At 34.2% G+C, this 17,101-nt stretch overlaps 1 protein-coding gene, 1 long non-coding RNA gene and 1 other non-coding gene across 3 annotated transcripts; 2 read left to right on the top strand and 1 right to left on the bottom strand.

Annotated features, from left to right (window-relative positions):
- Window positions 1–2,279: 2,279 nt before the first annotated feature.
- LOC147500237 (uncharacterized) lies at window positions 2,280–8,443 on the bottom strand. Its single transcript, XR_015196253.1, has 3 exons — window positions 8,308–8,443; window positions 7,376–7,498; window positions 2,280–2,613 (listed from the first exon to the last, which is right to left on the bottom strand). It is a non-coding gene; the product is annotated as an uncharacterized LOC147500237 (long non-coding RNA).
- On the top strand, window positions 4,337–8,808 carry LOC147500236 (protein CUP-SHAPED COTYLEDON 3-like). Its single transcript, XM_086561910.1, has 3 exons — window positions 4,337–4,875; window positions 7,849–8,114; window positions 8,258–8,808. The coding sequence occupies exons 1-3, from the start codon at window positions 4,707–4,709 to the stop codon at window positions 8,672–8,674; spliced, it is 852 nt and encodes a 283-aa protein (XP_086418036.1). The 5' UTR covers window positions 4,337–4,706; the 3' UTR covers window positions 8,675–8,808.
- Window positions 8,809–9,748: 940 nt separating this feature from the next.
- TRNAI-AAU (transfer RNA isoleucine (anticodon AAU)) lies at window positions 9,749–9,822 on the top strand. The gene has a single exon. It is a non-coding gene; the product is annotated as a tRNA-Ile (tRNA).
- The last annotated feature ends 7,279 nt before the right edge of the window (window positions 9,823–17,101 follow it).

Here is a 17,101-nt window from a genome sequence, read left to right as displayed (position 1 = left end):
CTGATAATTACTCTTTTTATTTTGGCTAGGTAAGCTGAGAAATTTTATTAACGTCTGATAATTACTCAGATGAGAATTAGGATCATAATCCTGCTTAGTTACTAACTTTCAATAGATCTTAGAGCAGGACCTATGTACCATCCAAAAAAAAAAGAGCGGGACCTATGAAGTTGACAAGGATTGTGTCTTCCCTGATAGGAATGTTTTGCCTATGGGAAATGTATAGATAGAGGCGGTTTTGCGACATACATCCCTACCAATGATATGCACACCTCGTGAAAACTTTGCTTCCATCCCTTTACGACAACAGAGTTATATCCCTTTGACGACTACAGAGTTTATCATTGTTTGCACCAATGTTTTTACTACTTATTAACCGCCAAGTCCACCAGTAACAGTTAAATAACACGAAGTCACGTGCGGCAAGGCTCCAAAACCATACTTTGAAGAGCATGCACCGCCAAGTTTCCTAGAAATGCATGCCACACATGAAAACCTTGTGTCAGTTGTGTGCGAGCACGGAGCACCTTTGTTGCGCAAATATATTCAATGCGCCCATACCGCTATACAATTCCCAAAAGTTACAGACGCATACACCTATCAAAATTACATTAACAATAAACAAGAAAATCGATTTAATGTGCTCTTGCCGTCACAGTGACAAAGATATGTAAGAGTACTCGATCGCCATGTAAAACTGTTTCGTCGACTTGGACCCCTGGTCCATGACATGGATTGAGTTCAGCCTTACTTTTGCGAAGTAGTCAATTGGGGGTGCAAATTATACAGTGTCCCCGCAGGCGTTTGCAAAAAAATACGGACCCGCCCATACTAGAAGACATTTATAACTACAATCATAACATATCTAACAATTATTTTGCAAACGTTAGGTAGATCTCAGACTCTCAGTCCTCCTCCTCCTCCTCCTCCTATATGACTACAAAGTAAGAAAATGACATTGTCGAATGAAAGTTTGTGATGTTTACGAGTTGAATGAAAAAAGGTAACCTCAAAAGAAAAAAGTGACAAATTAATGTTGGCTTTGTAGAGTAAGAGTGTAAAGCCGTCACTCTTTCTATAAACCCTAACCCGCCCACCACTTAACACACGTTATACTTTAAAGGTTGGAAAGAACATCCAAAATGTATACAATAATTGGGAACTTTTAACCTTTGAGACTTAGATAACCAAAATGTATACAATAATTGGTTACTTTGTACGTACTTTCCCATTGTCAAATAAGGACGCGAGAACGTAAAAATTAAGATTCCATTTGTAGGATAATTCAAGCAAATAAAGTTAAGAACCATTGCCTAGAATAGGTTTAGACTTTAGATTCTATAATAAGTCATTTACAAACTCTTTGATAAATTCCGAATTTACAATAGTACTCAACCTATCACTTAAGTAGAATTCAAAGAAAATTTGTTAGAGATGCATATATATGATAGATCGAGGGATTCTTTTTTTTTTTTTCAAAGAAAAGCCTTTTTATGTACTAATTAAGCATTATGTTAATATGTCAAAAACAGTGATCATGACATACCGTTGCCACCAAAGTAATTTCATTGCTTGCGCAATACGTGAAAGCTACCACTCTATGACTCTGTTTTTCCTTTTGTCCACCTAAGCAGCCATGTCAATATCTATACAGTAACATCACCATCCCCGCGTCCTTAATGCATATCCAAGCAATTAGGTGCTTTTGCTTTCGTCGTTGTAATCGACTTTACAAAACCAACCCGTATGGGTCTCATATATTTACACGAGTATTATCTGCTTACTGTATCCAAGCAATTATGTGTATAAATCAAACAATAAACATGACATTTCGTAGACCAGCATCATCACCTAGAGGCTACCATCAGTCCATCACCACATAGGTCCCCCAAACATAACCACAAGTGAAAATTCCATCGACGAGCCTACCTCGTACAAGTTCTGAACTCGGAATCTTCCGCTGCACAAGTCAGCCGTTGAGCCACTGGGCTCATCTTTTGAATACTATCTTTAAGTATAAGCATGTATTTGTCGTCTCTATTAATTGATTATTATTGTCTTCTTGTATTACAGATTTTAAGTTATTGAAGGGTAATTTATATTTTCTAAAAGGTATATATTTATACCTTACCGACCTTAGCAATTGATCGACCTGATTTCCAGAATGGTGGGCTCCAATTGACCTTTTTTAGACCCTTTTTTTTTGGTAAAACTTATTTTTGACCTATTTCAATGTTGTAGCGTCGCATGCAAGTAAAGACTCAGCTCCGCATACAATGTTTAGGGCCAATCAAGATATCCCATTTATATTGAAATCGTTATCTATCAGACACACATTTCTCTGTATGTGACAGAGATAGAATTGTCTCTGTTCTCATTATTGCTTATTTTCACAGCAATCACAGCAAAGAATGATACGTGGAATTAAAACAGTTTATAACTTATGATCTTGCATCTGTAGTCTATTTGTAAGACGTGGTTGTCTGAACTCTGAAGTCATCATTTCAATCTTTATTTCTCAAGTCTTGGAAAAGAAGTTTATGCTGTTTCAAGTTTCAACTGTCAGCTATTACCTGTTATTGGCTGCAGCGCAATGTCCCGCTCAAAGTCCATCTGGATTTAACAGTGATGCAGCCACATATCAAGGAATGCAGAATAGAGATTGTAATCATATATCAAGTGCAACATATGTACTTAAGCTAAAAACTTAAGTACTGTACTTTTATTGAACAATATGCATAGTTAATATGTGCAATAAATTAAGTGGAGGCCGACACAGCTTCTATGTTCATAGTCATTGCCCATTGGTCGCTCGTACCAACGTGACACAACAACAAAAGGAAAAAGAAATTCTGAGGAAGGAGGATCCTATTATATTCCGTATCTAGTACCAAACTAACTAAGCATGTGAATGAAAATAAAATCCACTATACTTGATTGTACATCGAAATCCCCTGCAAACGGAACATGCTAATGACTAGCTGAACCCTCGACTTGTCCATTCACCAAAGTAATACATCTGTGAGTTGTTAATTGGTTGTGACATGCTGATTGGATAGCCATCCACACTACCTTACAAGGATATCACTCTCCTTATTGAAAGCATGCAGAATTTGCAGCAATATATGCAGCAATATATGCAGCACAATGAGGGTGGTAAATCTAATTATTAGTCCTTTCTTTTTTGTTTTTAGTGATTTGTCATGTAGTTTTTGTTATTTGAAAACAATTAAACAATACTTGCTTGTAACTGATCAGGAATCAATCATTAGTTTTGTTATCTGTTAGAAGATGACAAACACCCTTCATTAATTTTACCATTCTTCAATATCCCTTTCTCTTTTATCTATCCTAAGAGTTAAGACATGCAGCATTGTTTCAGTGTCTCTGATAAATTTACTTGCTACTGGGATTTATATTAAATTGGAAGATCAGAGGACAATCCAATCATCTGAATTTCGAGATGATCCATTGTTGTAAGATTGATCTTCTTCTGCTAGCTTTTCCATCTTGCTTACTTTTAACCCTTTGATGAGGCAGATTAATAGAGCATGATTCTTGATACTCTTCATCACAGACAAGATTTCATGCATGTACAAGAAACTTGTGCGGCTCCCTTCTTTTCATTTCATTTCGGAGCTAATTACATTATTTAATTTATGCTTAAAATCTACTTTTGAATGAGAAAGTAAGGGAAGATCTAGCGAAAACTTTCCAAGTGTATCACTTACATATAACTAGAAGTTTACCATTTTTATATAATCTAAAGTCTACACATCCATAAACCATTTCGGGAAAGGGACATAGCACACAAGTGTGTGTATCCTTGATTGCATGAAGGATACTACAAGCATGTCTTGTCTGTCTTTTTACCTATAAAGACGGGGATTTTTTTTTTCAATGGGACCAAAACATAAAATGGCAAAAAAAAAAATGGTAAATTTATACGTCTTTTTTCGCCAAGACCATTTTATTTGAAAACGGTTCAGTTAAGAGCTGTGTGCAATATGTATTCACGGTCAAGTTTTAGAAAATAAATAGGAAAATTACCTCATGTATCATTAGCTAAGCAAATGATTACTCCGAAAACAGCTACACCAACATTTCCAAGATAAACGCCGTTCACGGTTCACTGATTACATACAAGTTGCGCACGCTATTGCTAAATAATTCAAACATAATATCCTTTTAACATTATCTTTAATATTTTGTGCCATAATTTTTATGAACCTGGAACATATTAGTGAAACTAACTTTCTCATATTGTTTTTCCAAATAAGCTGTATCGCTGGCTATGACTTACATTAATTTGTAAACGGGTATTAATACATTAAATATGATAAATCATGTAGTATTTTGGAGGTTTCTATTAAATGACTTGGATTTTGCTAATATATAGCAACAAAATCCAATCTATATGGGACCTAACCAAGATTTCTTGTAACAATGGATTTTCTTGAAGCCTCCCTCGTCACACAAGCTTTAGCTCCTAGAATATTGGCTGAGATTATGACTTGTAAGGAACTTATCACAGCCTAACTGTCTCTATATTATATCTTCTCCTCAAAGAAAAGAATCTAAGTTTTTGTAGAGCTATCTACTAGCAAACTCCCACCTCCTAAATAAACTTCTTTTGAATCCTGCAGATTCAAAAGCACACATTCTATTTGTAAGAACCTACCATATACTTCTTTGAAAAGGAATAAATGAGTTTAAGAGATATAGAAGCCACGCTCCCTCCAGGGTTTAGGTTTTTCCCTAGTGATGAAGAGTTGGTATGTCATTATCTTTACAAAAAGATTGCTAATGAGAAAATCTCAGATGGAACAATGGTGGAGGTAAATTTGCACATATGTGAGCCATGGCAACTACCAGGTGTGTGCCTCGATCTGCTTATATGATTAATAGTCTTCATGATTTGTTCCTCAGCCACTTCTTCTCTCTTTATCTCTATCAATTTCAACTTTCGTTTTAAGGTCTGCATGGATGATGCATTTTAAGTTGTGTGGTGCTTTTTTTTTTGGCTTGGCAAGTTAAAAGTTGTGCATGTGTGCTTCACCAGTGATTATATCGCCATGAAAATTGTGTATAAACTGATACAAGAAACACTTCAGCTAGTTTAACAAGCATCCAATTAAGGGATGTGTAACAAATGAGCTAGTTTTCTCTAACTATTGGATGTAGAATTCCTGCTTCAAATCAAATTTTATGTAGATAGATGCAGATATACAAAAAGTAGATGTTATTGACTTCTAAGTGAGTGTGTCTGCTCTGCTGTGAACACAGATAATATGTATGGCCTTCATATATAGCTATGTTCTGCTAAAAGCTTAAAAGGTGTTCTTTCCTTGTACCACAAAGGGAACCCGTTCGTTCCTACGGCCTTCTTTGAGATTAGGCACACACTAAGCGACAAACGCAGCCAATGATATCCAAATGCCAGCGATTGTGAGCAAAATAAAGGGCCCGCAATGCACGAGTACTGTGGGGTTGAGTAGACAGATTAATAGTAAAACAATGGACTTCAGGTGCCCACATATAATCAATTAATGAACCCTATCCTAGCTCGTTATCAGCCTCTCAGAACATCGTATGCATGAAGTGTCGAAATGGTGAGCAATCCAATAAATCATACAATTTGGACTGCTCATGAACAAAGTAATGATACAAAAGTGGCCCACATCACATGTATAGAAAGCATAGGACATTAAGGATGACTGTACTGAATGCTAGTGAGGAATTTCTCTCTCTCTCGCTCTCTCTCACCTCAGCTCCCTCTGTGTGTGTGTGCGGGCTCTTTTCAGTGTCTAAAACTAGTGAACTTAAGCTGCAAAAATATGTCATTAAATATATAAGGATGCATGAACAGCTTAGAGGGTTATAGTTAGGGACCATAACGTTAATTAACCTATAACAATGGAATTTGAAGGAGGCTATTGTGGAGCTATATATATATAGATGACATATAAACCTGAGCATCAAGTTGGAAACACTCTTTGGTCTCTGTAACTGTTTAACGTACAGGTAAATGTTTGCCTGATATATGGTGTCCTCCTACAAAGCAGCTAATAATAAGAGCTAGATTTTCATATATATATATTAGCATAACCCGGCTCCTAAAAGAACTTTAAATAAAGACCAAATGTAAAACAACTCACAAGTTTATCTACAAAATGATTTAAAATCTAATCTTTTGTACATATGATCTATTAACCATAAAGAACATCTCTACAAAAATTTAACTCGTTTGATATCTTCTAACTTAAATAAAAATTGTTGTCAACTTTTGAAAAAATATATAACGTTTCAGAAATGTCTAGTTTTTGCAATCATCTTTTGCCAATGTTAAAAATTGTCAAACGAGTTAAATTTTTGTAGAGATGTTATTTACGGTTAGTAGATCATATGCACAAAAAATTAGGTTTTAAATAATTTTGTAGGTGAAGTTGTGGATTGTTTTACATTTGGTCATTTTAGGAGCCGAACTATATATATTAACTTTTCTATGGTTTATTCTACGGAGTTCACACTCTAGCTATGTGACAAGTCTTTCCATATTGTCAGTAACACGACTTTCTTTTTCCTCTTGGGTCCATTGATGATGAATTTTACTATTCCCAGGTGAGCTTACATCGTTAAGGCATCTCTAATGGGGGGTGTAAACCGTATAGAGTGGAAATTTTACACTCCAAATGTCAAAAAACTCTTTTCAATGGGGGTGTTATACCATAGGTAATATAATATTAGTTAATAGAGAGGGTGGGAAATTCCCCCTCTCGCTATCAACTAATAAAAAGCCCGGGCGACACTAGAACAGACGTTTGAGTTAAAAAAATTTGGACGTCACTTGGAGTGTCGTCCCTATCTATTTCTAAAGTCACAATTTGAAAATTTTAAACTCGGACAACACTTGAAGTGACGTCCCACTTTAAAGAGGGACGTCACTTGAAGTGTCATCCGAGTTTAAAATTAAACTTTTTTACACTTCTCTGTTGAGAACAATAGAGAGTGGATATTTATGGACTCTACAATAATTTACAATTGGAGTTGTAAAATCCTAATGGCACCTAGGCGGCGCCTATGTGGTGTAATTTTACACCCGCCATTGGAGATACCCTTAGCCACTGAATTTGAGCAATTTTATCCTGACCTAACCGAAAATTTGAATACTTAAATAAGTTGTAACTCGTAACTACTGTTGGAAAAGAAGAGATTTAGAAACCTGACATATTCATGTTTAGAGGTTAAGTAGTAGAAGCAGCTGAGGGTGTTAAGATATACTATTAGGACTGATGACATATTGCTAAAAGACTACAAAGTTATCTTGATCGAAATAATTCAACTAAGCAAATCTAGTAAGAAATGAGAAGTTTACCTGTAATTAAGTTGGTGCCTCCTAAGCTAGATGATTAAATTGCTAATGTCGATAATATAGGAGTCAAAGACGACTGTTTGATCAATCGCATGAATGTGTGGCCAGCATTGCCCATTGCTGCAGCTATGAAACAAAAAACCTTGTAATGTCAGATATTTTGAAGGGGTCAAATTCAAAATTTCATATCATATGCCTTTATTCCAGTTACAGTGCATAGGTTGTGTTTCAGTTGCTTTATCTTGGTACCAAAAGCACATTGTTCGTCTCTCTCAAGGCTCCAGCTGGACTAAGTAAATCTAATAGATAAACATACAACATGGTTGTAACTTGTAAGCTAATGTAGGAAAACATATCCTCAATAACAGCTGTTGTTTGTTCTAACTGTGAAAATATTGTAATGGTAATATGAAATAGTATTTCCAAGGTGACTGCATGCCTATAATCTTCAACTGAGGTTTCTATATATGGTTTAGATGTGGCTAAGCTAGGTGACAATGAATGGTACTTCTTCAACTTCCGGGATCGTAAATATGCAACGGGTTTTCGTTCAAATCGAACCACGATATCTGGATTCTGGAAAGCAACTGGAAAAGATCGGCTAATATATGATCCATCCACCAATGCGGTAGTTGGGATGCGAAAGACATTAGTTTTCTACTTTGGTAGAGCTCCAAATGGGATCAAGACTGGTTGGGTCATGCACGAATTCCGCCTTGAGAATCTGCATATGCCTCCCAAGGTATGATTTTCCGTTGTTTCTTTTCCGTTTTTCTATTTATACATCAAACACTGCACAAGAGATACCAAGCAGTGTGCTATGTTTGTAAATGCACATTGGGATTTTGCTTTTCTACTTTCTAATATGAATGTATACATTGACAGGAAGAATGGGTGCTATGTAGAGTCTTTCACAAAGGCAAGGAAGAACTCACCTCCAAAAAGTGTCTAGAATATGACATTGACGACGCAATAATAGGTACCTCATCTCCAAATTATTCTTCGTCTCCTCCTGTGGACAAATTCATGCCAGCTGGATCTCAGCAGATCAACTCCGTCCCACAATGCTCATACTATCATAGCAACAATCCAAGCACCATGCTGAATTTAACAGCATTGAACCCCACTTTTATTGAGCTTCCTAGGGAGGAATGTGATGCACTTAGTAATGAGAATAGATCGGAAACTGGAGATGAATTTCTGTATGATATGATACTAGAAAATGGCGTGCTAGGGATGACTGGATCTTCAAGTTTCGAAGAAATGACGTTTGAAGATGATGACCGTTTGATGTTTCTCTAGACTATGCGCGCTCCACGAAAGCTCTCATTTGTTGATTTATATGTGTATAAAATGTTACTTGGCTTCGATTGATGTATACTGTATTACACTTAATTAGGAGTTTTGCACGTTTGTATGTCCAGTTACTAATTGTATTCTTCTTAATTAGTTAAAGAAATGTTATATTGTATGTAGAGAAACGAAGAAATTAAGTTCATATTTGACTTGTTAGATGATTGTGTCGGCAGACACCACACCTTTAGTTAATATCTACTTCGTAGAGAATTAACTTGAGACTCAAAGAGGGTACGTAGCCAAACTGAAAACCAATGTGCAGATTTGACCATCTATAAAAGTTATTGTGTACATAATCCTAATGCGGCAATTCAATGGTGAAAAACGCATGCACCATCGCGCGTCTTAGCTTAAGTGCGGATACTGACATCATAGAATTTCAAAGCACATGAATATATATCCTCCTCGTCTGTCTACAATAAGCAGCCAACAAAATCGACAACAAGGGAACATGCTATTTGTTTGAGAAGCGGTCGTTTGTGGACCAACAAATAATACACCAAAGTGAACAAGAAAATCACAGCAGAAGCTACAATCTTGCATCCAAAAAGTAGGACGTACAGTAAAACCAACCAACAATGCTGATTTTTAATAATGAGAAAAAGACTACCTGTTTTGACAGCATTCGATCTGGATCAATTATATTCATGTGCAATTCTTCTTTTCTGAACAAAGAGAACCGATATATACATAACTTCGGCAATATGATTGCTCCATACCTAATAGATTAATCTGCTATTGCCGAAGAAGATAATTGGTGAGAGTCCGTCAATGATGAGATTGAATCCTAGTTGTTAGGCCATATATTATTTGCTCAAGAGTGCCAACTTCAGAGCTTGGTCTAGAGGCTAGAATTCGAAGTCTTTGAGTATGGTAATTAAAGGCTTTGGTAAGACTGTAAGAGAACGTACATGGCATGAAATTCAGTAACCCTGGTGTTCGAATTTTTCTTCAAGAATCACCTATTGTTATCGTTTGAGATATCGAAGAGTTAGAAAATAGTTTGCAGCTTACCAAACAGGCCTATTAGCTCAGTTGGTTAGAGCGTCGTGCTAATAACGCGAAGGTCGCAGGTTCGAGACCTGCATAGGCCATGTTTCTGTACTTCTGGGGTTGCTATATAGGCACCCAAACACACCAAATTACCATTTTAAATTTGGTTGGTATGATAAATTTAGTATAATTTGTGACATTGTCTAGCAATTGCCAAAATAAGTTCAGGGAAACAAACAATACAATTTATATCGTCGTCCTTGTTTTAAATTGTAACGGACGACAAATAGTTGTGTTGTTTATATTGTACTAGTCATTTGGCCCGGCCTATGGGCGGACTTGCTACATAGATAGCTAATGACTCAAAAAGCTTAAAGTTTACTTGAATAAATAATATATGTATATTGATAGCTAATGATTCATTGCATGCTTTGTTTGAAGAGTTTATGTTTTTCTATTTTTTTTAAGAGATTGCAAGCTCTCAAACCTTGATCTAGCACGTGTAATGCGTACATTTTTTATGGTTGATGCATCAGCAACAACGAAAGACAAATCGATGTTAATTTCAAATCTAGATGAATATCATGATATAGGTGACAATGAATGTTTGTTTGTACACCATATTGCACCATTTGCAATATTGAAGTATTGAGACAAATAATAGTTATCACAACAAAAATGTAATTTCTTTAGATTCTCAAGTCAATTTGATCATTCAGGTTACTTGTTTTGGAGATTGACATTTGCTCCATCAATTCCTTGTACTTATGACTACTTTAGGAAACTGTTATACATGACAACTAAATTCTATAGTCTTTCGAAGTAGATGCAACTTTAAGAGCTTGTCCTTGAGGCATTTATTTTCGAGACTGGGTTGGGCTAAGATAAGTCACATTTGCACCACACAAATGTTTGTCATCTTAATGTAATTGTAGTTGTGATATTATTCTCTAGTCACTCGGAATAGTATGTTGTTGTGAAAACTACCGCTTGTTTTCAAGTCATTTATCTATGGGTTTTCTTTAAAATTAGAGTTAGAGGCCGTTTGGTTTTTAGCCTCTAAAATGCAATGTGCCTCTCATTTTATTATCTTTAATTACGATCAAATACATTGGTTAATTTCGAAAGCAACCTTGATTTTATAAAAAGCTTAAAAATCAGAAACATGTCATAGTTTGTTTTTAAATAAGTTTTGTAATTTAAAATTCGATTAGTGAAAAAAACATTTTTTGAAAAATAAATGTTTTGGTTTCTATTTATAAAAACATAGTTTTTCATTATGGACCAAAATTTGGTTTTTATATCGAGAAACATAGTCATTTTATAAAATAGTTTTTAAGAAAAATCAAATATAAATGTTTATTGCCCTCTCCTACCTCATAAAAATGCCTTTGAATGCAAAGCTCTAAATGTTGTAAACATGCTTGTTTTGTTTATGTCAATTGAACCTCTTAGTTTCTATTTAAAAACAATAGGTTTTCATCCAAAAATGTATGATAACTAAAGAAAAAATTACACAATGGGATGTAACTAAATAAAATAAACAAAACAAAAAATAATTAACCTACTGATTTATAAAAAAAGGTACTATAAAATAATATAAACTATTATTTTTGAAAAAAATAAATGTTTTGGTAAAAAAAAAGATGAAGAAACAAAGTGCAAGGTTAAGATAAACAAAGTGCAAAGTTAAAAGAAAGGCACCGGAGCGTTAATAGCGTGAAAAGGATATTACCTTTTTTTCAAAAAAAACAACCAAATATGTTTATTGAAAAATTGTTTTTAGAAATGAAAAAATGTTTTTAAGAGATGTTACTTCAAAATTCTACAATTGACAATGAAATCATATTCACCTAAGTGGCCTAAAATGAGGGTTAAAATCCGTTAATCATAGCGTGAAAATAAATTTTAAAAATGGGACTTACTTCAAAAATTATAATATATTCACAAGTGTAATCAATGTCTACCTTTTATGACATAACTATAAATCTCAAGCCAAACAAAAATATTGACCAAATTGGTATAAATCTTAACACACACGATTATGCAATAAGAAATTAAGTTTATAACAGAGTCTAGGGAACAACATGAATTTACGAATTTCTTTTTTAGGAGGAGAAAGTATCAAAAGCTAAAAGAGAACAAAGTGATCGACATAGGTAGTTGAAGAATATTTCAATTCAACAGGAATGTATATGCAATATTAGTATAATGATACCACTTTGTAACACCCCAAATCTCATGCAATTATATACCTAAGATACGTGACTTTTCTAGTAAAATTTCGACAAAGTCTCATTTGTATATTTGACATTTCATAAATATAAATCTGTCATAACCTAAAAATTTAATAAGAATACATCCAAACCAAATATAAAACCTCGTACATCAGTCGTAAATTCAACTACTAAAAAATATATTGATCCGTAGAACCAGCTACTTAACCATCTCGACCAATACCAGTTAAGTCAAGTAACCAATCCTCAAATAAGAAGAAAACTATAAATATACAAACATCCCAGAAACCCTCATACACAACTTATACAATGCAACTAACATACATACATCTCCACGTTATAGATACATTCAAATCTCACCGGGAAAAAAAATCACATCACATATTACAGATTGAGTTGAGCACAAATTACACTTGATCTCACTCACTAACTCACAATTTTACTATTAAGATTGTGCTAACAGTATCTGTATATATTACTCTATAAATCAATTTCAAAGAGAAAGTAGATTTTCAGGTAGCAACGGCAGTACCAGCCCCAAGACCAACACTACTTCCAATGCCAATTCCAATACCTCCATCGCCAATGGCAATGTGAGAGGTATAATAGTCCAGTGAATATATTTGATAATAGTATACCAAAGTACCGAAATCAGAACCAGCGACTATCAAAATTAAAACAGACGACTCCTAAACATACGTAATAAATGCATAATTTTAGACTGTAAGATGAAAACAATATATGCACTAAGTAGCAGTCAAAGGTGTAACATATATCAATTTATTAATTGTGCCTATATTGCTAGCAACATAGCTATCGAGGATCGGGAACAAATGCAACAAAATATAAGTTACTTGGTCAAGCGGGTTGATCTACAAATCGTGTAAAGCATAATAACTGTTTATATGTATTTGTGGATCATATAAAGAGTGTTTAGTTTTATCAAATTGTGTGCAAATTTGAATAATATAAATGGAATCTTAACTTACGCATGAATCAATGATTTTTCCATTCATGCCATCCACCTATTTGAAAAAATGTATATTAATAAGACCTCAAACTCGGTGAATATTAGGAGTAGATAATTCAACAAAATCATAGCACCTGCTCTGCCCCAAGAGCATCAAACATCACATGAACAAAAACAAATACTAAAACGGTGCATATCTAATAAGCAGAGGGATTATCTAATGGACCCCAATCCTGTTTTGCGTCCTTATAAAAAATCAGACACTTAAATCTCTATGCAAAAACACTCTAAATTAGAAACATGTTTTCACTTCTTGACATATAAAAGAATATGTAAAAACTTGCAAGGGATTCAACTATACGTAAGCCACTTGCAAGGGTTGTAATTACCCTAGTGCAACTCAGCAAACTCTTATTTCTAGCTAGATAAACATAGTAGTATTTTTTTTTTTTTTTTAACAGTATAGTAGTAGGAACCATTTTTTTTTTTGATTTGCTGGTAATGCCTTTCTCCTTGTCACCCCTTTTAAATGAGATCCGACCCTAAGCCCTATAAAGCCCTCACAACTAAAGCCCTTTTAGGATGCTTTGGGTTTGACTTTCACTATAAATACACATACTATAATTGTCCAACTCTTTGTTAAATATTTTCAATTAAAATCATCAAAAACTTGTCAGGTTTTAATAAAAATAAGACTTTATTCCTTTGATTGGTAAGCTTATTATTCTTTTTTTTCTCACTTTGATTCTTATAAATTATATTTTTATTCAGTAATCTAAAACTAACCATTCTTAATTCTTAAATAAAACCAAAAACAACCTTTGTAAAATGACCAATGAAAATAGGGCCTTTCCAAACTTACCAATCACTTTTAAATTAGAAAAAGGTAATATTATATTTGTTGGATCTATTATAGAAATAATTTATGATATTACAAATAGTTTAACATAGAGACCAAAACATTTGTTTCTTCTTTACATATATTACTTCTTCCTTTAAAAATGATAATATAATTATTTGTCATCTAGTTAAATGCCAAAGATTGATGTTGCAAATTCGAACTATTAACGATATGTTTTAAATTTATTTCTCCTTGTCACCCTAGTTGGACTTTGAGTTTGTAGATTATGTACGTAATATAAATGAGTTTTAAAACGAGTAGTAAAAAAAAAATGTAATCTCCAACTTTGGAAAGGGTGTGCATTGCTTATAGATTGGTTCTATACCAACAATGAGAAGCAAATAAATTAAACCCAAAAGCATTAGCTCTTAACGAAAAACTATACCACAATCTTGTAAATTAAACCCATATTAGAACTAAATCCGGTTTGGACTATTAGAACTTCCCCTGGACTGTGGTGGAGAAGGGAGATACCCTTATAGAGTATGAAATTCTATGTACTGATGTGATCAATAGTTTATATTAACTATAAACATTTTATTTTTTATGGTAAAGCTTCACTCCTTTGGTTAAATAAAAACTTGACCTAATAGATTGACTAAACACTCAAAATTGAAATTGATATAAGTGTTAGAAATTGATTGAAGGTAAGAGAAGAAGAAGGAACAAACCGTGAGTTTGTAGATTGAAAACCACGATTGGCGACGGTTATTTTCTCTGTTGATTTAGTTCCATTGATTATTTTATCACCGTTCAACTAATCCAATACCAAGCCAATCTTGAAATACAAAGACGTTCTTAATCAGTACCAAACACCAATATATATTGTTTCAACCATATCACAAACATAATTTTCAAGGGGGAAAAAAATCAATTCAACAGGATTGTTTATGCGAGATGGTATAATTACTAAGAAATTACACGGGAGATTTAGAATTATATCTCAACTGAAATAATCTGAAGAGTTAAGATTTTACCTGATTCCCCAATGTTCATCTATAAACTCACAGCTGTATACTCGACCATGGTCATCAATTGTTGCATCACTGTTTATGCTTCTTCTTTTCAGTTGTTTTTAGGTGACAACTTCGATCTGTACCCATCCTAAAAAATAAGAAGACATTGATGACAAAAGCATGAAAAATGCATTTACTGGTAAAAAACAATAAAAGTTGCAGTAAGATAGTATCCATTCATATTACTTCTCAAAATAACGATGTAAGTTGTGTCACTGAGGGTCTTTGCACCGGTTCCCAAAACGGACAACTTCACCTGAAAATATTTTCAACTCTTCCCTGTTTATATGTAATGCAAAGAAGAAATTGAATCTTTTAGAAAAGGTAAGGAAAATATAGATAATTATACAACTGGACTCACACAAAAAGAAAAGAAAATGAAATGAAAATTTTCTAATACACACCTCTTGTCAGCAGCAGCAATCCTTAGGAGATCTTCCATATCTTTCGATACCAAGCACTGAACTCCTTCTGATGGAAGCACCACTTCTTTCAAATGTTCTATGTTCTCCTTTGAAAGTGATTGCATATATAAGAGTAGCACCTTTAACAATTGTGTTGGCAACCTCAAAAGCCAATATTGATATTATGTTTCCTTTTGTTAAGTTGCCGCCCCTGGGACAAATCCACTACTAAGGTTCAAATTTGTCATGCTACTACCAAGGGTGTCTAGAACCTCTATTGCTTTCCCAAGCCTAGCAGTGCCAGCTTTGCCTAAAAGCACACTCATTTCTTAAACCTGAGGTACAATAGGAAACTATTTAGCATTGGAGAAAGAAACATCGTGTAGAAGACAAACTGACAACACACAGGACCTAAATCACCAAAAGGATTAGATATTGTCATGCTGAAGTAAGTTCTCACTAATTAACAACAGCATAAAAACTAAGATTTCCTATTGACCTTTTATATGATTATATTTATAATCACAATTTGCATCCATCACTAAACAAACATGCTTGGCACAATTTTCGGTTGCAAATGAGCTTTGATGTAGTCATCCACACATACTATTTTTACAAAATTTTGCCTAAGAATATTTGAAACAACGTAACCTTCTTTATTACCCTTGGAAGAAATGCTACTGTAGTTCAGCCCAACATTTCAATTTAAAGCCTTAAAGGAGATGAGAAGCTTGAGATGATGCCATTTGGGATCTTAATGTGTTCTCGAACTACTATTTGCACTCCTCAAACAGGTCAATTGAGCCATATTAGCATTTCCGCCATCTTAAGAAAAAGGACCATCCCTTAGGTCCAATCTACTAAAATCATCACTTCAGACTAGGGACTGTTTATCACACATCACTGATACACCCACTCTTCTATGATCAAGGCGGCTTTTGACACCATCCCCCCTCGCAAGAACAGTAGGATCGAAAAAAGTATTAATCCCCATCATTGCATTTTACGATGGTAATTTATGAATATACGAATATTGCAATACTAATGACTTAATAGTAATACATTATATTTTATATGACGTAAGCTATGGATTCTAAAAGTGTCTTTTAATTTTCTACGGAAGCACATATTTTTTGGCAACGATTCCCTGCGAAAAACTTTCCCCTAGACTCAAAATTGTGCCATGAACCAATGAGAGATGGGAAACCCCTTATATATCCACCCTAAAGAAAAATTTCCATACTATCAAACATTCCATAAGGAAGACGGAACACACAATTTTCTCATGCCATACGTAGATTTCAGTCCTCAAGCCAAAGATAATATTATCAATATACAAATATTGCAGTACTAATGACTTAATAGTAATACATTATATTTGATATGACGTAAGCTATGGATTCTAAAATTGTCTTTTAATTTTCTACGGAAGCACATATTTTTTGGCAATGATTCCCTACGAAAAACTTTCCCCTAAACTCAAAATTGTGCCATGAACCAATGAGAGATGGGAAACCACTTATATATCCACCCTAAAGAAAAAAAATCATACTATCGAACATTCCATAAGGAAGACGGAACACACGATTTTCTCATGCCATACGTAGATTTCAGTCCTCAAGTCAAAGATAATAAAAAGGTGAGTCCATACTTCTTACCAATATCACAAATTTATTAATTCAACTCTAATTCATACCCAAAACCAATATTTTGGTTATTGATTTCCTGCACCAAACTGAACCAAATGCCATTACAAAAAAACCACGCTAAATCCAAAAACAATAAACTCAATCAAAAACCCAATTTACCACCAATAAAAAATACCCGTTGTTCGAGAGAGAAGGGGGATACA

This window comes from Coptis chinensis, chromosome 5 (genome assembly GCF_015680905.1).
Source record: "Coptis chinensis isolate HL-2020 chromosome 5, ASM1568090v1, whole genome shotgun sequence".
Classification (NCBI taxonomy): Eukaryota; Viridiplantae; Streptophyta; class Magnoliopsida; order Ranunculales; family Ranunculaceae; genus Coptis; species Coptis chinensis.
The sequence above is the reverse complement of the archived record's forward strand: the minus strand, read 5'-3'. Positions and strand labels throughout refer to the sequence as shown.